Here is a 21,565-nt window from a genome sequence, read left to right as displayed (position 1 = left end):
TATTTATTTTGAAACGGAGTCTTGCTCTGTCACCCAGCCTGGAGTGTAATGGCACATTCTTGGCTCACTGCAACCTCTGCCTCTCATGTTGAAGCGATTCTCCTGCCTCAGCCTCCCGAGTAGCTGGGATTACAGGCAGGCACCACCATGCCTGGTTAACTTTTGTATTTTTAGTAGAGATGGGGTTTCTCCACGTTGGTCAGACTGTTATCCAACTCCTGACCTCAGGTGATCCGCCTGCCTTGGTTTCCCAAAGTGCTGGGATTATAGGCGTGAGCCAATGTGTCTGGCCCCATTTTAACCATTTTAAAGTGTACACTTGTACAGTGCCATTAGGTAACTTCACGATGTTGTGCAGCTAACACCCCTCAAATGGAAATTCGGTACCCAGTAAGCAGTCAATCCCCATTCTCCCTTCCTCCAAGTCCCAGGTGACCATTTGCCTATTCTGGGTATTTCACATAAACGGAATCGTATAATATGTGACCTTTTGTGTCTGACTTTCACTCAGCATGTTTTTGAGATTCATCTGTGTTGTGGCATATAGCATTACTTTATTCCCTTTATGGCTGAGTATTATTCCATCGTATGGATGTGTACTATATTTTGTTTAACCATTTATCTGTTCATGGATATTTGGGATGTTCCCACCTTTTGGCTTTTGTGAATAGTGCTACTATGAATATTTGTATGCAAGTTTGGTTTGAATACCTGTTTTCATTTATTTTGGGTATACCTATGAGTACAACTGCTAGGTCATATGTAATCCTATGTTACATTTTGTTTGGAGACAGGGCTCTGTTGCCCAGGCTGGAATGCAGTGGCACAATCATAGCTTAGTGCAGTTTCAACCACCCAGGCTGAGGTGATCCTCCCACTTCAGCCTCCTGAGTAGCTGGGATTATGGGTGTGTGCTACACATTCCACGCCAGGCTAATTTTTTGGTAGAGACAAGGTCTCCCTCTGTTGCCCAGGCTGGTCATGAACGCCTGGGCTCAAGTGATCCTCCTGCTTTAGCCTCTGTGCCCAGCCATATGTTAAACTTGTTGAGAAACCACCAAACTGTTTTCCATAGCATTTGCACCAATTTTCATTGCCATGAGCCATGTATGAGGGTTCCATTTCTCCACATTCTCACTGCAATCCTCCCACCTCAGCCTCCCAAGTAGCTGGGATTACTGCCACACACTACATGCCTAGCTAATTTTTTTTTTTTTTGAGACAGAGTCTCGCTCTGTTGCCCAGGCTGGAGTGCAGTGGCATGATCTTGGCTCACTGTAACCTCCACCTCCAGGGTTCAAGCAGTTCTTCTGCCTCAGGCATGTGCTACCACGTCCGGCTAATTTTTGTACTTTTAGTAGAGATGGGGTTTCACCATGTTGATCAGGCTGGTCTTGAACTCCTGACCTCAGGTGGTCTGCCCACTCGGCCTCCCAGAGAGCTAGGATTATACACGTGAACTTGAACCATTGTACCCGGCTACAGTTGTCTTTATATATATTCCTAGGGCTTAGATAAGTGTATTTACCTTTTTAGGAAGGAAAAATGGCTACAAGTAGGTAACGATACATAACTGTGAACTTAGTAAGAGACTCCAGGTTTGAGGCCTGATTTTTAAAAATTTTTTCACTGGGCCATGTTTCTACATTGCTGAATGTAGAAGAGTAGTATCCTGGTCACTGGATCATATCCCTTTAGTAGTGTCAACTCATTACTGGAAAACTTCATTTTCTGGAAAACTTTAAAAAATATATGGTTTTCTGCCTTCCTAAATAGGGTCTCCTGAAAATCATTTAATGTTTTCTGTAGTATTATTGAACAGTATTTTAATATAGTGCTGTTTCTAGGGGTTATTGAGATGTAGACAATAACAGCTTGCATTTATTGATTATTATATTGTGCCTGGCACTGTGCTAAGTATTTTATACGTGTATTTTCATATCGGTCCTATGAGATTTCACAAATGACATTAAGAATGTTTGAGGTTAAATAATTTGCCTGAAATCTCTTCCAAGGGATGAAAGGCAGAACCAAGATTTGATTCCAGATTTCTCCCACTCCAGAGCTTGTGTTCTTTATTTTTTGAGACAGAGTCTCACTCTGTGATCTAGGCTGGCGTTCAATGATGTGATCACAGCTCACTGCAGCCTCAACCTCCCTGGGCTCAGGTGATCATCCCCTCTTCAGCGTCTCAAGTAGCGGGGACTACAGGCACACAATACCACCCCCGGCTATTTTTTTTTTTTTTTTTTTTGAGACAGAATCTCACTCTGTCACGCAGGCTGGAGTGCAGTGGCACTCCCGGCCGAGCCTGTGTTCTTAAACTATTTTATGGTCAAGATCCACTATGGCCCCACATATTCTATAGTCAAGAAACTATTGAGGCCTGGCATGGTAGCTCATGCCTATAATCTCATGCCTATAATCAAGCACTTTGGGAGGCAGATGCGGGCAGATTACTTGAGCCCAGGAGTTTGAGACCAGCCTGTGTAACATGGCAAAACCCTGTCTCTACAAAAAAAATACAAAAAGTTAGCTAGGTGTGCTGTCTCATGCCTGTAGTCCCAGCTACTCGGGAGGCTGTGGTGGGAGGATCACTTGAGCCCAGGGAGATCAAGGCTGCAGGGAACCATGATTGTACCACTGCACTCCAGCCTAGGTAACAGAGTGAGACCCTGTTTCAAAAAAAAGAAAAAAAAAAAGGAAGCTATTGAATCCATGATGGCACCAGATACATTACACTAAGTAAGTTCTTGGCCTAGTTTTTCTTTTTTTTTTTTTTTTTAAAGACGGGATTTCACCGTGTTGGTCAGGCTGGTCTTGAGCTCCCAACCTTAGGTAATCCACCCGCCTTGGCCTCCAAAGTGCTTGGATTACAGGCGTGAGCCACCACGCCCGGCCTGGCCTAGTTTTTCTTATTTGGTGTTTACCTTTAGGTTACCAGCTATTACATCTTATTGTTGTCACACCTTTACTTTCCTCCTGGGATTCTTAACCCAGGAGGCCAGGCTGAAGATGAGAGTATACACAATGAGGGGGGGAAGGGTAGTGTAGTTTTTTTTTTTTTTTTTTTTTTTTGAGACGGAGTTTCACTCATGTTACCCAGGCTGGAGTGCAATGGCGTGATCTCGGCTCACCGCAACCTCCGCCTCCTGGGTTCAGGCAATTCTCCTGCCTCAGCCTCCTGAGTAGCTGGGATTACAGGCATGCGCCACCATGCCCAGCTAATGTTTTGTATTTTTAGTAGAGACGGGGTTTCACCATGTTGGCCAGGATGGTCTGGATCTCTGGATCTCGTGATCCACCCGCCTCGGCCTCCCAAAGTGCTGGGATTACAGGCTTGAGCCACCGCGCCCGGCCAAAGTAGTGTAGTTTTTAAAAGGTATATGTGATAATGTGATGGTTTTGTTAACTTGTGTAGCAGCAAAAGAAAAAAAAAGATAATGTGATGGTTTTGATTTTCATGAAAATGTTTTACTTTAAGATTCTTTCTTTCTTTCTTTTGCTGGTCTTGAACTCCCAACCTCCGGTGATCTGCCTACCTTGGCCTCCAAAGTGCTTGGATTACAGGCGTGAGCCACCACGCCTGGCCTCTTTTTTTTTTTTTTTTTTTTTTTTTTTTGGAGACAATGTTTCACTCTTGTCACCCAGGCTGGAGTGTAGTGGCACAATCTCGGCTCGGCTCACGGCAACCTATGCCTCCCGGGTTCAAGTGATTCTACTGCCTCAGCCTCCCGAGTAGCTGGGATTACAGGTGCCTGCCACCATGCCCGGCTAATTTTTATATTTTTAGTAGAGACAGGGTTTCCCCATGTTGACCAAGCTGGTCTTGAACTCCTGACCACAGGTGATCTGCTCGCCTTGGCTTTCTTGGCTTCCCAGAGTTCTAGGATTACAGGTGTGTACCACCGTGCCTGGCCATATTAAATTTTTTTTTAAATTATTTTACAGGCAGAATCTCACTCTGTCACCCAGGCTGGAGTGCAGTGTTGCAATCATGGCTTACTGTAGCCTCCTGGGATCAAGTGATCCTCCCACTTCAGCCTCTTGAGTAGCTGGGACTATAGGCATGCACCACCATGCCCAGCTTATTTTTTTAATTTTACTTTTTGTAGAGACAGGGTTTCCCTGTGTTGCTCAGGCTAGTCTCAAACTCTTGGGCTGAAGCCATCCTCCTGCCTTGGCCTCCCCGAGGGCTAGGAGTACAGGTGTTAGCCACCAACCCTGGCCAGGACATCATATTTTATTGCGATACAATTTATGTAATATAGAATTTACAAATATAATATAAAAGCCAGTGATTTTCAGTAAATGTATAGAGTTGTAAAATCTTGATTACAACTCAATTTTAGTTCATTACCATCGCCCAAAAGATTGCTTGTGCTTATTTGCAGTCAATCCTGTTCTGTGCCCCAGCCCCAACCACTAATCTATCTTCTGTTTCTGTAGCTTCGTTTTTTCTGGACATTTTTTAATATAAATGAAATCATATAGTATGCAGCCTTTTCCTCTGACTTCTTTCATTTAACATAATGTCTTCATGGTTCATCCTTGTCGTAGCATGTATCAATACTCCATTTCTTTTTTTTTCTTTTTTTATTATTTTTTTTAAGATGGGACCTTGCTATGTTGCCCAGGCTGGTAGGCAGTGGCTATTCATGGGCGTGATCATAGTGCACTGCAGCCTTGAACTTCTGGGCCCAAGTGATCCTCCTACCTCAGCCTCCTGGCTCCTGGGTAGCTGAGACTATACGACACCTGACACCATTCCTTTTTATTGCCCAGTAATACTCTTTTTTGAGATGGAGTTTCACTCTTTTGCCCAGGCTGGAGTGAAGTGGCACCATCTCGGGTCACTGCAACCTCTGCCCCCTGGGTTCAAGCGATTTTCCTGCCTCAGCCTCCTGAGTAGCTGGGTAGCACCACCATGCCTGGCTAATTTTTGTAATTTTGGTAGAGAAGGGGTTTTACCATGTTGGCCAGGCTGGTCTCTAACTCCTGACCTCAAATGATCCACCCACCTTAGCTTCCCAAAGTGTTAGGATTACAGGCATGAGCCACTGTGCCCAGCCTGCCCAGTAATATTCTATTACACTTAATACATTTTATTTATCCATTCATCAGTTGATAGACATTTGGATTGTTTCCACCTTTTGGCTATTGTGAATAGTGCTGCTATGAACACGTGTACAAGTTTTTGTGTGGACATATGTTTTCATTTCTCTTAGGTAGATGATATCATATGGTAACTCTGTTTAACTTATTGAGGAGCTGCCAGACTGTGTTCCAAAGCAGCTGTACCATTTTACATTCCCACCAGGATTGTGTGAGGGTTCTGTTTTTTTCATATGCTTGCCAACACTTGTTACTGTCTTTTTTATTGTAGTGGTATTTCATTGTGGTTTTGATTTGCATTTCCACAATGAATAATGATGTGGAACATCTTTTGATGTGTTTATTGGTCTTTTGGATTTCTTCTTTTTTTTTTTTTTTTTTTTTTTTTTAGGCGGAGTTTCGCTCTTGTTACCCAGGCTGGAGTGCATTGGCGCTATCTCGGCTCACCGCAACCTCCGCCTCCTGGGTTCAGGCAATTCTCCTGCCTCAGCCTCCTGAGTAGCTGGGATTACAGGCACGCACCACCATGCCCAGCTAATTTTTTGTATTTTTAGTAGAGACGGGGTTTCACCATGTTGACCAGGATGGTCTCGATCTCTTGACCTCGTGATCCACCCGCCTCAGCCTCCCAAAGTGCTGGGATTATAGGCGTGAGTGGATTTCTTCTTTACAGAAATGTCTATTCAGGCCTTTTGCCCATTTTCTTTTTTTTTTTAATACTTTAATATCTCTTTTCTATAAAAAATTTTTTTTTTATATGGAACACTTCATAAATTTGCGTGCCATCCTTGCGCAGGGGCCATGCTAATCTTCTCTGTGTCGTTCCAATTTTAGTATATGTGCTGCCGAAGCAAGCACTCTTTTGCCCATTTTAAGATTGGATTATTTGTCTTGTCATTATTGGGTTCTTTTTGTGTGTGTGTGTGTGGTGGGGGGAACACAGGGTCTCACTCTGTTGCCCAGGCTGGAGTGCAGTGGCGTGACCTCAGCTCACTGCAATCTTCACCTCCCAGGCTCATGCTATTCTCTTGTCTCAGCCTTCCAAGTAGCTGGGATTACAGGCGTGAGCCACTGCACCTGGCCATTACTGAGTTCTTAATATATTTTCAATACCATCCCCTATCACATATATGATTTGCACATACTTTCTCCTGCCCTATAGGCTGTCTTTTCACCACTTTCTTGAGGGTATCCTTTGAAGCACAAACGCTTAAATTTTGATGAGGTGCAGCTTCTTTGTTTATTTGTTTTTTGAGACAGTCTCACTCTGTCAGCCAGGCTGGAGTGCAGTGGCGTGATCTCTGCTCACTGCAACCTCTGCTTCAGGTTCAAGTGATTCTGGTACCTCAGCCTCCCGAGTAGCTGGGATTATGGACATATGCCACCATATCCGGCTAATTTTTGTATTTTTAGTAGAGATGGGGTTTCACCATGTTGGTCAGGCTGGTCTCTAACTCCTGACCTCAAGTGATTCACCTGCCTTGGCCTCCCAAAGTGCTGGGATTACAGGCATGAGCCGCCGTGCCTGGCTCAGATGCAGCTTCTTAATTTTCTCTGTTATGCCTATGGTTTTAGTGTTGTGTCTGGGAAGTCATTGTCTAACCCAAGTTACTGAGATTCACTCCATTATTTACTTCTAAAAGTTTTATAGTTTTAGCTTTTATATTTAGGGTTATGATCCACTTTATAATTTCTGTGTATGGTGTGAGGTCAGGGTCCAACCTCATTCTTTTGCATGTAGATTCCAGTTGTGCCAGCAAGTTTGGTTGAAATGACTGTTCTTTTCCCATTGAGTGGTCTTGACCACTTTATTGAAAATCAATTGACCATAAATGTTAGGGCGTCTAGACTCTGAATTCCATTGACCTATATGTCTATCCTTAGTCTGCTGTTCATTTCTAATTTATTCATTTTTGGTAGGAGAGCATGCTTTGTATAATTTCAATCTCTTTAAATTTATTGAGATTTGTTTTAACGCCTGGCATATGATTTTTTTTTTCAGAGAATAATTCTATGTGTGCTTGAAAAGAATGTCTATTTTGTTATTGTTGGGTGAAATGTTGTATAGATGTCACTTAGGTCAAGTTGGTTGATAGTATTGACCAAGTTTTTCATAAACTTGTTGGTTTTCCGTCTAGTTACTCTCTCTGTTATTGAGAGTGGGGTATCAAAATCTTTTGCTATTATTGAATTATCTATTTCTCCAGTTTTGTCAGTTTTTATTAAATGTATTTTGGGACTCTATTGTTAGATGTGTGTATGTTACATTGTCTTGATGAATTAACTCTTTTATCTGTATAAAATGCCCCTATTTGTCTCTAGTGACATATTTTTGTCTTAGGGTACTGGTTTTTAAAAAGACTGAGGGAATCCTTTTTTCATCCTTCTTATTTGCTTCTTTTTTTCTTTTTTTTTCTTGAGATAGAGTGTTGCTCTGTGCCCAGGCTGGAGTATAGTAGCACCATCTCAGCTCACTGCAGCCTCTTCCTCCCAGGTTCAAGCTATTCTCATGCCTCAGCCTCCTGAGCAGTTGGGATTACAGGCTCACACCATCACACCTGGCTAATTTTTGTATTTTTAGTAGAAACAGAGTTTCACCATGTTGGGCAGGCTGGTCTCCAACTCCTGACCTCAGGTGATCTACCCGCCTCAGCCTCCCAAAGTGCTGGGTTTACAAGCGTGAGCCACTGTGCCTCGCCCTTATTTGCTTCTTATCCTATACTTAGGGAAGCCAGGTGTTAGAATTATTATACCAGAGCACCAGTACTTGCCACTCCTCTATTATATTAGGGGTCTGAATAAGATTTTATATTGTTTTAATTAATTAATTTTTTTGAGACAGGGCCTTATTCTGTCACCCAGGTTGGACTGTAGTGGCTCACTGCGGCCTCAGCCTCCCAGGCTCAGGTGATCCTCCCACCTCAGCCTCCCCAGTAGCTAGGATGACAGATGAATGCCACCATGACTGGCTAAGTATTTAAAAAAAATTTTTTTTTATTTTTTAAAGAACAGTCCTATTGCAATAATATTTTTTATGAGACAGATTCTTGCTCTGTTGCCCATGCTGGAATGCAGTTATGTGATCTTGCCTCACCGCAACCTCTGCTTCCCAGCTTCAAGCGATTCTCAAGCCTCAGCCTCCCAAGTAGCTGGGATTACAGGCATGCGCAACCACACCTGGCTAATTTTTGTATTTTTCAGTAGAGACGGGGCTTCACCATGTTGGCCAGGCTGGTCTTGAACTCCTGACCTCAGGTAATCCACCTGCCCCCACCTCCCAAAATGCTGGGATTATAAGTGTGAGCCACAATGCCCAGCCCAGCCTATTGTTTTTAAATTTAAAAGAAAATTTTTCCCAACACCATGGACCTGAAGGCAAAGATTTTATTTTATTTTATTTTTTGAGACAAGGTCTCTCTGTCATCCAGGCTAGAGTGCAGTGGCTCAGTCACAGCTCATGGCAATCTTGTCCTCCTGGGCTCAAGGGATCTTCCTGCCTCAGTCTCCTGGAGTTTGAACTACAGGCACATGGCACCATGCCCAGCTAATTTTGTTATTTTTTGTAGAGATGGGGTCTTGCCATGTTGCCCAGGCTGGTCTCAAACTCCTGGGCTCAAGCGATCCTCCCTCTTTGGCCTCCCAAATTCCTGGCATTACAAGTGTGAGCCATTCACTGTGTCTGGCCAAAGATTTTATTTTATTTTATTTATTTTTGAGACAGAATCTCATTCTGTTCCCCAATGTGGAGTGCAATGGTGTGATCTTGGCTCACTACAACCTCTGCCTCCTGGGCTCAGGTGATTCTTGTGCCTCAGCCTCCTGAGTACCTGGGATTAATCCTGGGCGTAATCCACTGCACCCAGCCTCAAAGATTTAATTTAATTTTATTTATTTAATTTTTTTTTTGAGACAGAGTCTTGCTCTGTCACCAGGCGCCAGGCTGGAGTGCAGTGGCGCGACCTCTGCTCACTGCAACCTTGCCTCCTGGGTTCAAGCAATTCTCCTGCCTCAGCTTCCCGAGTAGCTGGGACCACAGGCACGCTCCACCATGGCCAGCTAATTTTTTTATTTTTTAGTAGAGATGGGGTTTCACCATGGTCTCAATCTCTTGACCTCATGATCTGCCCACCTTGGCCTCCCAAAGTGCTGGGATTACAGGCGTGAGCCACCATGCCTGGCCAAAGATTTTATTTTTAAAAATAGGTTCTGTAGTAAAAAAAATTTTGAAGACTTTCCAACTTAAATTCTCTGACTTAACTATATTTGGCTCCTTGCTTAGAAGTCCTTTCGTCTTACTTGTGGATTTTTGCTCTTGAGGTTTAAAATCTCACCTAAAATGGTTAACATTTGGGGAATGTGGGTGAATACTGGATTCTTTTTATGCTCCTGCACGTTTTTTTCCCAAAATCAAAAATTACTTCAAAATAAAGAGTTAAGGTCGGGTGCAGTGGCTCACGCATGTAATCCCAGCCCTTTGGGAGGCCGAGGCAGGCGGATCATGAGGTCAAGAGATCGAAACCATCCTGGCCAACATGGTGAAACCCCCTCTCTACTAAAAAATACAAAAATTGGCAGGACGTGGTGGTGTGTGCCTGTAGTCCCAGCTACTCGGGAGGCTGAGGCAGGAGAATCGCTTGAACCCAGGAGGCTGAGGTTGCAGTGAGCCGAGCTCGCGCCACTGCACTCTAGCCTGGCGCCTGGCCATAGAGCAAGACTCTGTCTCAAAAAAAATAAAAATAAAATAAAGAGTTAAACTAGTTATCTTTTTTCACTTGCTTGCAATACTAGTCTTATTAAGTGACTTTGGAAATATATTGATTTGACAATGTAACCTCATAGAGACATTCATAGATTTGCCCTAGTAATGTCATCTGGTTGGCAAATTATTGTGAGTCACCGTAAGACTCTTGATTTTCCCTCACAGCTATATTCATTCACACAGTAAATTTTCTTGCATTTAGTAGTTCCTTAGTGAGTCTTGAACATATCCCTCCTGCCACTATTTTCATTCAAACCTCATCATCTCTTTTGGATTGTTACAGTAGTTTTTTAATGGGTCTCCTTGTTTTACATTGTATGACATAAAAGTGTCTATCTGCTTCTCTGTCCTCATCTGCCTGCTTCTGATATGCATGTAAACAACTGCTCATGATACCACTCATATACTTACTCCATATTGTTTAATGCCTTTTTTTCTTTTTTTTTTTTTTTTTTTTTCTGAGACAGAGTTTTGCTCTTGTTGCTCAGGCTGGAGTGCAGTGGTACCATCTTGACTCACTGCAACCTCCGCCTCCCGGGTTCAAGCGATTCTGCTTCAACCTCCTGAGTAGCTGAGATTACAGGCGCCCATGACCATGCCCGGCTAATTTTTTATACTTTTAGTACAGACGGGGTTTCGCCATGTTGGACAGGCTGGTCTCGAACTCCTGACCTCAGTTGATTCACCTGCCTTGCCCTCCCAAAGTGATGGGATTACTGGCGTGAGCCACTGCACCCGGCCTGTTTAATGCCTTTGCTTGTAATCTTCCCTCTGCCTGGATCAGCTAATTATCTTTCTTTGAGACTCAACTAAGGCTTTTTTTTTTTTTCCCCCCACAAAAACTTACTGGAGGATCTGACTTCATTCTTTTGCATGTGGATATCCAGTTGTCCCAGCACCATTTGTTGGAAAGACTATTCTTTCCCCCATTGAATTTTTTTCTTTTCTTTCTTCTTTTTCTTTTTTTTTTTTTGAGACAGTCTTGCTCTGTCGCCAGGCGCCAGGTTGGAGTGCAGTGGCGCGATCTCACCTCATTGCAACCTCTGCCTCCCGGGTTCAAGCAATTCTCCTGCCTTAGCCTCCTGAGCAGCTGGGATTACAGGTGCTCACCACTATGCCCAGCTAATTTTTGTATTTTTAGTAGAGACGAGGTTTCACCATGTTGGTCAGGCTGGTCTCGAACTCCTGACCTAGTGATCTGCCCACCTTGATCTCCCAAAGTGCTGGGATTACAGACCTGAGCCACCGTGCCTGGCCCATTTGACATAATTCTCAACAAATTTTTTTGACAAATTGTGCTTTTCAAAGTGCCTAACATAGTAAGAAGTATACAGGCTTAACTTTGCAGTGCGTGATTGTGGTGAGAAGGGAAGCATTTTCATATTGGTGGTTTAACCACTCACTTGAAAAACTTTTTCCACATATTTTCACATGTTTATTGTCCAAAGTTTTAGAAAATACAAAAAAAGCAGGAAGAAAAATCCATAACTCCAGAGTTATGCCTGTAAGCTTGTATATATTCCTTTTTACATTTAACCATATAATATATAGGGAACGTCTTTTATCTCACTGAAGACTACAGTGTGTTTTTTTGTTTGTTTGTTGGTTTGTTTTTGAGACAGCCTCTGTTGCCCAGGCTGGAGTGGTAAGTGGCACAGTCTCGGTTCACTGCAACCTCAGCCTCCAAGGTTCAAGTGATTCTCCTGCCTCAGCCTCCTGAGTAGCTGGGATTACAGGCGCCTGCCAACCACACCCTACTATTTTTTTTTTTTTTTTTTTTTTTTTTTTGTATTTTTAGTAGAGACAAGGTTTCACTAAACCAGGCTGGTTTGGTCTTGAACTCCTGACCTCAAGTGATCCACCCACATTGGGCTCCCAAAGTGCTGGGATTACAGGTGTGAGTCACTGCTCCCAGCCTACAGTGTTATTTTTAATGCTGTGGCATACCTCATTTTGAGATACTTAATTAAACACAAATTAAGCTTATGTTTTGTTTTTTCCGTAAGTGCTAGAACGAACATCTTTATAGTTAAATTTTTGCACAGATTCTTGACTATTTTCTAAGGCAAGTTCCTATAAGTAGAATTGCTAGTTTAAAAGAATACATGGTTTTGAGTCTTTCTTGCTATTGTTTTAGGATAGTATATTAATATTTGACAACAGTTTCTGTTAAAATCTGAAGGTAAGCTTATAAATCTTCATTATTTAAAATTACTGTCAGATGTTTATAGCAGCAACATTCACAACAGTCAGAAGGTAGAAACAATTCAATCTACTGGCAGATGAATGAAATGAACAGAATGTGGTCTATAACTAATATGATGGAATATTATTCAGTCTTAAAAAGGAATGAAATTCTGATACATGCTACAACATCAGTAGACCTTGAAAATACTATACTAAGTGAAATAAGCCAGACACAAAAGGACAAATGTCTGATTACATTTATGTGAATTACCTAAAATAAGCAAATTCATAGTGACAGAAAGTAGAAGTTACTGGGGTAGGTGAGAGCTAATAGGAAATCGTTGTTTAATGGGTACAGAGTTTCAATTTGGGATGATTAAAAAGCTCTGGGCATGGATAGTAGTGATGATTGCGCAACACTATGAATGTAGTTAACACCACTGAATTGTATACTTAAAAACGGTAAATTTGACGTTACGTATATTTTAGTACAATAAAAGAAACTACTATTGATGAATTCCGGAATTTTAGACAAATACCACCTAGAAACCATGTGGTTGTTTTTACTTATTGTGTTTGTCACCTTGTGGCTAAGTGAACCCAGGGTTTCGGTACTTGTTTTGAATTTGATGGATTGACAGATGGAGCTGAGAACTAGGTTTCTAACCAATATTCATGCAATATGAAGACAGATCAAGATATATACTAAGTAGCCTACTAGGCACTGAGGACTAATGGTAAACAAGATAAGACACAGTCCCTAGAGTCTGCTGGTTGCTAAGATTGGACAGAAAAAAGAAGAAACTTCTTATTAAGGAAAAAAGGATTAAAAATCAGGTGACTTATTTTTTCCTTAATGATTTCCTTTGTATGGTGATTTTGAAATATCCTTTTCCCCCCTTCAGGTTGCTATAGAAATATATGACCACGCAAAAGGAAGTCCATTCTAATAATTCTGATACCTGAGATGCAACTGGACTGAAGACTAGAAACAGGAAAAATTTTAGTGCCAACTTTAATTACAATGGCCACTGATTCGGGAGATCCAGCCAGCACAGAAGATTCCGAGAAACCTGATGGAATTTCACTTGAAAACAGAGTTCCTCAGGTTGCTGCGACTTTGACAGTAGATGCTAGACTAAAGGAGAAAAACAGCACCTTCTCTGCTTCTGGGGAAACCGTAGAAAGGAAGAGATTTTTCCGAAAGAGTGTTGAAATGACGGAAGATGACAAAGTTGCCAAATCGTCCCCGAAAGATGAGAGAATAAAGGCTGCAACAAATATTCCAAGAGTAGATAAACTTCCTTCAAATGTGCTGAGAGGTGGACAAGAAGTTAAATATGAACAGTGTTCAAAGTCAACCTCGGAAATCTCAAAAGATTGTTTCAAGGAGAAAAATGAAAAGGAAATGGAAGAAGAAGCAGAAATGAAGGCTGTAGCTACTTCTCCTAGTGGCAGATTCCTGAAATTTGACATAGAACTAGGAAGGGGAGCATTTAAAACAGTGTATAAAGGACTGGACACTGAAACATGGGTTGAGGTTGCTTGGTGTGAGCTGCAGGTAGGTATATAATCTTCTTGGTTATAATAAATTCAAGTTTTAGGTGGCCTGGCCTTCTGTGTGATCCATGATTAAAATGTATCATGGATTAAAATAAAATGAAGGACTTGTCCCTCACATCCTACAAATTATGGTCCTCTCCTATATCCTCTTAGGAGCTCACGCCAAACTTTTTTTTTCTCCTGTTGTTTTCTTTTCTGTTTTAAAGGGGGAAAAAATCTGTATGGCTTTTTTTTTTTTTTTTTTTGAGGTGGAATCTTGCTCTGTCACCCAGGCTGGAGTGCAATGGCGCAGTCTCGGCTCACTGCAACCTCCGCCTCGAAAATTCTTCTGCCTCAGCCTCCCGAATAGCTGGGATTATAAGTGCATGCCACTACGCCCTGCTAATTTTTCGTTTTGTTTTGTTTTGTTTTAAGTAGAAACAGGGTTTCACCATGTTGACCAGGCTGGTCTTGAACTCCTGACTTCAGGTGATCCTCCCGCCTTGGCCTTCCAAAGTGCTGGGATTACAGGCATGAGCCATGGTGCCTGGCCTATCATGACTTTCTTTTGGAAAAATTGTTTTAATTTGTTAGCTTTAGGAAAGTCCCCAAATTCTTAATGTTTCCTTTTGAAAACTTCATAAATAAGTGACTTATGAGTTGATTGTCATACTAAGTACTTGAGAGTATGATAGGGAAATGTATTCATTGTGGTATATACCTTTTTTCTTTTTCTTTTACAAAATTTTGGGGGTTCATGTCCTGTTTTTCAGAACTGGAAAGGTTTTACTTGATTCTTTGAGGACATTTATTGATAGAGGCTCATGATGCCTTTGAATTTACCTTAGAGAATATCTCTGGAAGAAATAATCACCAGAATCTATTAAAGTTATTCAGCTAAAATGTGTGTAGAAAGGAGAAATGAAAGCAACAGTAGAATGACTGAATTGTCTTCATATTTGGTTCCATAATATGTTCATGTAGTACTTTTCATTAATGAAGAACTAAATAGGGACAGAGCATCATAGAAGGTGTTATAATGAGAAGATTTTTAGACAGATGTGGGTCAAATATAAGGAAAACCTTTGTGACCTCAGTCAACTCGTGGGAAATGGTCAGTGATCACATGGGATGCTTAAAATTAAGATGGAATAAAGCCAGTTTCTAAGAACAGTTTTTTGTTGTTCAAATTCCAGCAGTCTCTATGAGTGTAGATGTATATGTATGAAAACACCATGATTTCATTCACTCTGAATTTGCTGTAGGTTTCTGTTCAGATAGGTTGGAATTTAGTCCAGGTTTCTGAATTTCTAGGAAGCTTTTTGTTTAATGCCATGGTTTCCAAACTTTACTGTCTATAAAAGAGTCAGTATTTGCTTCATATGCAAATTCTGGGGCCTATTGGTACAAATTCTGATTTAATAAGTCTGGATTGGGGTACAAGACTGCAATTTTTAAAAACTTTCTAAGTGCTTCTAATTTAGGGAGTCCCTTGAATACTCCTTGGAAAGCAAATTACCTATTGGTCAGACCCATTCGAGTGGGCTTCAAAAGGTACGTGCATGTGTGGAGTGTGCTTGGTTTTCTTCTCACTTGCCTTTCAACCTTTAAGAATTTTATATGGTATACATTGTAGTAGAAATATTAGATAATGCAGGCAAGCGAGCATCAGAATCACCTAAAATTCTAGTACTTTGAGTACAATGCTTTAAACATTTTAGTATATACATCTTTCTGGTAAATACACACACACATATACACACGTCTTTCTATACAATTTTATACTCTTTATTTTCACTTATCTTGAATGTCTTTTCATTATCAGTAAGGGTATGTTTATGTATTTTTGTAAGGGTTTATTTACATACTTTTTTCTCTTTTTAAATTTTATTTTTTGATTTCCAGATTTTAAGTTCAGGGGTATAGGTGCAGGATGTGCAGGTTTGTTACACAGGTAAATGTGTGCCATGGTGGTTTGCTGCATAGATCATCCCATTACCTAGGTATTTAGCCCAGCATCCATTAGCTATTCTTCTTGATGTTCTCCCTCCTTCCACCCCCCACTCCCCATTTTCTATTATTTATTTATTTTATTTATGTTATTTTATTTTATTTTTTGAGACAGGGTCTGACTCTATCACCCATGCTGGAGTGCAGTGGCATGATCTCGGCTCATTGTAACCTCTGCTTCCCAGGCTGAGGCTATCCTCCCACCTCAGCTTCTCAAGTAGTTGGGACTACAGGCACATGCCACCACTCCTGGCTACTTTTGTTTTTGTATCTTTAGTAGAGACGGGGTTTCACCATGTTGTCCTGGTTGGTCTTGAACTCCTGGACTAAAGCCATCTGCCTGCCTCGGCCTCTCACAGTGCTGGGATTATAGGTGTGAGCCATCATGCCTGGCCTACATAATTACTTAAAATAGATGCTTAGTGTTTGATTATAAGGTTCTTCTAGGTTATTTAAGCAGTCCCCTATTGTTGGATATGTAGGGCTTTTTCATTTTTTGAGAGACGTAATCTCACGCTGTCATCTAGGCTGGAATGCAGTGGCGTCTTCTTGGCTCACTGAAGCCTTAACCTCCTAGGCTCAAGCGATCCTCCCCCTTCAGCCTCCCTAGTAGCTGGGACTGCAGACATACCACCACACTCAGCTAACAGTGTTTTTATTTTTTGTAGAAATGAGGTCTTACTATTTTGCCCAAGCTGGTCTCACACTCCTAGGCTGAATCGCTCCGTCTGCTTTGGCCTCCCAAAGTGCTGGAATTACAGGCATGAGCCACTGCACCCTGCCAAAGTTTTTCTCTCTAATATCTTACTATTGTAACCATGGCTATGATGAAAATCCTTGTGTATAATATTGAAAGTTATGTAAATTCTAATTTCATCTCTGCATTGTGACATCAGTAGCACTCAACTTTTAGTGATACCATCTGTAAATGAGGAAAATAATTTCCATTCATTTGGTAGTAGGGTACATAGTAAAGATAAGTCAATCATTTTGCAAGCTGTGTACTCTAGTTATGTTTAGATAAAAAAGGATGTTTAGGTAAAACTTGAAAGTATTTCCGTGGAAAACTCCTAGGATACTGACTTCTTTTATTTCATTTTTTTTTTTTTTTGAGACAGAGTCTTGCTCTCTTGCCCAGGCTAGAGTACAGTGACATAATCTTGGCTTACTGCAACCTCTGCCTCCTGGGTTCAAGCGATTTTCTTGCCTTAGCCTCCCAAATAGCTGGGACTACAGGCATGCACCACCATGCCTGGCTAATTTTTGTATATTTAGTAGAGGCAGGGTTTCAACATATTGGCCAGGGTGGTTTCAAACTCCTGACCTCAGGTGATCTGCCTGCCTTGGCCTCCCAAAGTGCTGGGATTATAGGTGTGAGCCATTGCACTGGCTGTAGGATACTGACTTCTATCATTCACCTGTGGAAAGGTTTAAAAATCTCATAAGGTCTTCTACTCAGAATGTGGCCCCTGGACCTGGGAGCTTGTCAGAACTGCATATTCCCAGGCCTCATTCCAGACCTTCTGAATCAGAATCTGACTTTTAGTAATACCTCCAATTGATTTGTGTGCACAATTAAGTGAAGTTTGGAAAGCACTTGAAGTATGGGACCAATTCCTACAGTAGGAATTCCTTTCATACTCTAACATGAACTTTATATTATATTATGTATTCTGATTTCTGGCTTCTAGTCCAGACTTCTCAAATTGAAATCTTTAGGAAATGGGCTCCAGGAACTTACTGTTTAAAAGTTCCCAGGGTGCTGGCCATAGCGGTGCTCACCTATAGTCCTAGCTACTCAGAAGGCTGAGTCAGGAGAATCACTTGAGCCTAGGAGTTTGAGGCTGCAGTGAGTCATGATTGTGCCCCATTGCACTCCACCCTGGGTGACAGAATGGGACCCTGTCTCAAAAAAAAAAAAAAAAAATAGTTCCCCAGGTGATGGGATACATAGCCAGATTTGGGAATCTCTAATGTGGAGCAAATGCAATAAATATATAAAGTACATTTTAATTTACACAGAGAACAACAATTGCAATTTTCTGTTCTAAAAGGAATGTCAGAATTAGTGGACTTATCAGTTTTTGAATATTGCTTTATCTTCTGCATTTTTTTAAAAGACAAAGTCTTGCTCTGTTGCCCAGGCTAGAGTACAGTGGCATGATCATAGCTCACTGTAACCTCGAATGCCTAGGCTCAAAGGATCCTCCCAAATAGCCAAGACTACAGGCAATAGGCCACCATCCCCAGCTAATTTTTTTTTTGATTTTTGAAATATTTTGCAGAGATGCCTTACCCTCCCAAAGTGCTGGGATTATAGGCATGAGCCACTGTGCCCAGCCTGCATATTTGAAATTAAGAAAAACTAGCTTATTTATAATCCCAGGAGAATAAGGGAGATCGTCTTTGAATTATTTCCTGAGTACAATGCAGTTTTTAATGTACAATTTTTCATTCTTCTGTAGTCTTATTTATTATATAAATAGTCCTGTAGAAAAAGATCACAGTGTAGATTCTTTTTCAATGTGTGTGTGAGATTGTATATATACTATTATATATAATCGATACGTCCATACTTTTATCAGTTTGATATATATTCTATTTATTAACATTACTAAAATATATAAACTATAGCATTGACACTACCTCTTGCTTAATCTTCTCCCCTAATGTTAGGCAATTCTTTTTTTTTTTTTTTTTTTTGAGACAGAGTTTCGCTCCTGTTACCCAGGCTGGAGTGCAATGGCGCGATCCCGGCTCACTGCAACCTCCGCCTCCTGGGTTCAGGCAATTCTCCTGCCTCAGCCTCCTGAGCACCTGGGATTACAGGCACGCGCCACCATGCCCAGCTAATTTTTTGTATTTTTAGTAGAGACGGGGTTTCACCGTGTTGACCAGGATGGTCTCGATCTCTTGACCTCGCGATCCACCCGCCTCGGCCTCCCAAAGTGCTGGGATTACAGGCTTGAGCCACTGCGCCCGGCCGGCAATTCTTTTCTTATTTTTCTTTTTTATTTTTTGAGACAGGATCTCACTTTGTCACCTAGGTTGGAGTGCAGTGGTATGATCACAGCTCACTGTAACCTCAACCTTGTGGGCTCAATTGATTCTTCCACCTCAGCCTCCCTAGTAGCTGGGACTGCAGGTGTGTGTCACCATACCTGGCTAATTTTTGTATTTTTTGTAGAGATAGGGTTTTGCTGTGTTGCCCAGGCTGGCCTCAAGTGATTAGCCCGTCTTGGCCTCCCAAAGTACTGGGATTATAGGTGTGAGCCACCACCACTTGCCTTTTTATTTTTAGAGACAGAGTCTCACTCTGTCTCCCAGATTGGTCTTGAAGTCATGGACTCAAGAGATCCTCCTGCCTTGGTCTTCCAAGTAGCTGGGACTACAGGGACAAGCCACTGTACTGGTACTTTTCTTTTTTTTTTTTTAATTTTATTTTTACATGTTTGGTTTGAAATTTACAGCTCAACAATAGGTTTTATACCTTTTTCTCTTGATGGCATTCCCTTCCTCCCCATTGTGGATATCTGAGTCTTGTGTAATAATTCTGTTTGTTTTTTTGTAGTGACAGTCTCATTATGTTGTCCAGGCTGGTCTCAAACTCCTGGCTTCTAGAGATCTTCCTCTCTGCCTCTCAAAGTGCTGAGATTACAGACGTGAGCCACCATGCCCAGCCTAAATCTGTATTTTTTATCACCAACAAACCGAAGGCAAATTGCGTAATAATTCTTAACAGCCCCACATCCATTTATTTAGAATATGTTGACCTTATGGTGCTGCAAAGAACTGGGAGTGAAAGATTTTACTGCTGATGTTTGACTTTGAGTATGTTGAAAACAAACTCTCAGATTTAGGATTTGGCTATAAACATCTGCATTTCAAGTTCTTCATATTTTATGGTTTCTGTAACTTGAGTTTTTTAAGAGACAGGGTCTTCCTCTATTGCCCAGGCTGGAGTGCAATGGCGTGTCATAGCTCACTGCAACTTCTGCCTCCCGGGTTCAGCCAATTCTCCTGTCTCAGCCTCCTGAGTAGGTGGGACTACAGGCACATGCTACCACTCCTGGCTAGTTTTTGTATTTTTAGAAGAGATGGGGTTGTACCACATTGGTCAGGCTGGTCTTGAACTCCTGACTTCAAGTGATCCACCCACCTTGGTCTCCCAAAATGCTGGGATTATAGGCATGAACCACCGTGCCCAGCCTATTTATTTTTTGTGATGGAGTCTCACTCTGTCTCCCAGGCTAGAGTGCAGTGTCAGTTTTGGCTGACTGCAAACTCTGCCTCCAGGTTCAAGCAGTTCTGCCCCTCAGCCTCCTGTACTGTTGGGATTACAGGCACGTGCCACCACACCCAGGTAATTTATATGTGTGTGTGTGTGTGTGTGTGTGTGTGTGTGTGTGTGTGTGTGTGTATATATATATATATATATTTTTTTTTTTTTTTTTTTTTTGAGACGGAGTTTTGCTCTTGTTACCCAGGCTGGAGTGCAATGGTGCGATCTCGGCTCACCGCAACCTCCGCCTCCTGGGTTCAAGCAATTCTCCTGCTTCAGCCTCCCGAGTAGCTGGGACTACAGGCGTGCACCACCATGCCCGACTAATTTTTGTATTTTTTTTAGTAGAGACAGGGTTTCACCATGTTGACCAGGATGGTCTCGATCTCTTGACCTTGTGATCCACCCGCCTTGGCCTCCCAAAGTGCTGGGATTACAGGCGTGAGCCACCGCGCCTGGCTAATTTTTATATTTTTAATAGAGTCAGGATTTCACCATGTTGGCCAGGCTGGTCTCAAACTCCTGACCTCAGGTGATCTGCCTGCCTCAGCCTCCCAAAGTATGGGATTACAGCCTTGAGCCACCGTGCCCGGCCATAATTTCTTTCATTTTTTTTTTGTTTTTGGAACGGAGTCTCGCTCTGTTGCCAGGCCAGAGTGCAGTGGCACAATCTCGTCTCACTGCAACCTCCATCTCCCAGGTTCAAGCGATTCTCCTGCCTCAGCCTCCCGAGTAGCTGGGGTTACAGGCATGCACCACCAAGCCCACGTAATTTTTGTATTTTTAGTAGAGATGGGGTTTCACCAGTTTCACTATGATGGCCAGGCTGGTCTCAAACTCTTGACCTCATGATCCACCCGCCCCGGCCTCCCAAAGTGCTGGGATTACAGGCATTAGCCACTGTGCCCAGCCATTTCTTTCATTTTTAAAAAGTTTTTTTAGGCAGGGTCTTACTATATTGCTTGGGCTAGTCTCGAACTCCTGGGCTTAAGTGATTCTCCAGCCTTGGCCTCCCAAAGTGCTGAAATTACTGGCATGTGCCACTGCACCCAGTCTTTAATTTTTGTAGAGGTGGAGTTTTGCTATGTTGCTCAGCCTAGTCTTGAACTCCTGGGTTCAAGCGATTCTCCTACCTTGGCCTCCAAAATCACCAGGATTACAGGCATGAGCCATTGTGCCTGGCCCCCATAACTTGATCTGAAAAATACATTAATGGAAAGACCTGACCTATTGTTCTTTGTAAAAACTTTGGCAAATTACTTGGTAATTACTTGGTAAATTAGTAAATTACTGTGAGTGAGGGCTATCAGTCATAAGTGCTATTTAGAAGACTATATTTTAGTTTATGATGTTGAAAGACTTGGTCACATGTTACTGAAAGACCAGTTTGGCAACTCTCAGAAAAAATCAATCACAGGAGTTCGTAATAGTTTCTTCTTCCACTAACAACTTGAAAATTAACATCACTTAGCACAACCAGTTTTTGGTTTATTATGACTTGGAAAATATTATTATGACTTGGAAAATACACTAGTACATTTGTTTTCTTCATACAATCGAAGTATTTGCTAAATGTGGGAACATTGTAGATATCTGAAAGATGTTTTGTTGACATTTTCTAAAATAAGCTTCACTCTGGGGTCAGATATGTGATTGTGTACTTTTGAGGG

At 41.8% G+C, this 21,565-nt stretch overlaps 1 protein-coding gene and 1 non-coding gene across 5 annotated transcripts in view; one reads left to right on the top strand and one right to left on the bottom strand.

The window, feature by feature from the left end:
- The window catches only part of WNK3 (WNK lysine deficient protein kinase 3), a 166,762-nt gene that overhangs the window by 4,710 nt on the left and 140,487 nt on the right, over positions 1 to 21,565 (top strand). For all 4 annotated transcript variants that reach the window (XM_032266984.1, XM_032266983.1, XM_032266986.1 and 1 more), the window contains exon 2: positions 12,967 to 13,622. In XM_032266984.1, the coding sequence (XP_032122875.1) occupies positions 13,086 to 13,622 (537 nt within the window). In that variant the 5' untranslated portion in view covers positions 12,967 to 13,085. The remainder of the gene's footprint in view (positions 1 to 12,966; positions 13,623 to 21,565) is intronic.
- Positions 5,867 to 5,973, bottom strand: LOC116542234. Its single transcript, XR_004265128.1, has one exon. It is a non-coding gene; the product is annotated as a U6 spliceosomal RNA (small nuclear RNA).

This window comes from Sapajus apella, unplaced genomic scaffold (assembly GCF_009761245.1).
Source record: "Sapajus apella isolate SASKATOON/1434 unplaced genomic scaffold, GSC_monkey_1.0 scaffold164, whole genome shotgun sequence".
NCBI classification, from domain to species: Eukaryota; Metazoa; Chordata; class Mammalia; order Primates; family Cebidae; genus Sapajus; species Sapajus apella.
Note: the sequence above shows the minus strand (reverse complement) of the source record. Positions and strands in the feature narration are given on the sequence as shown.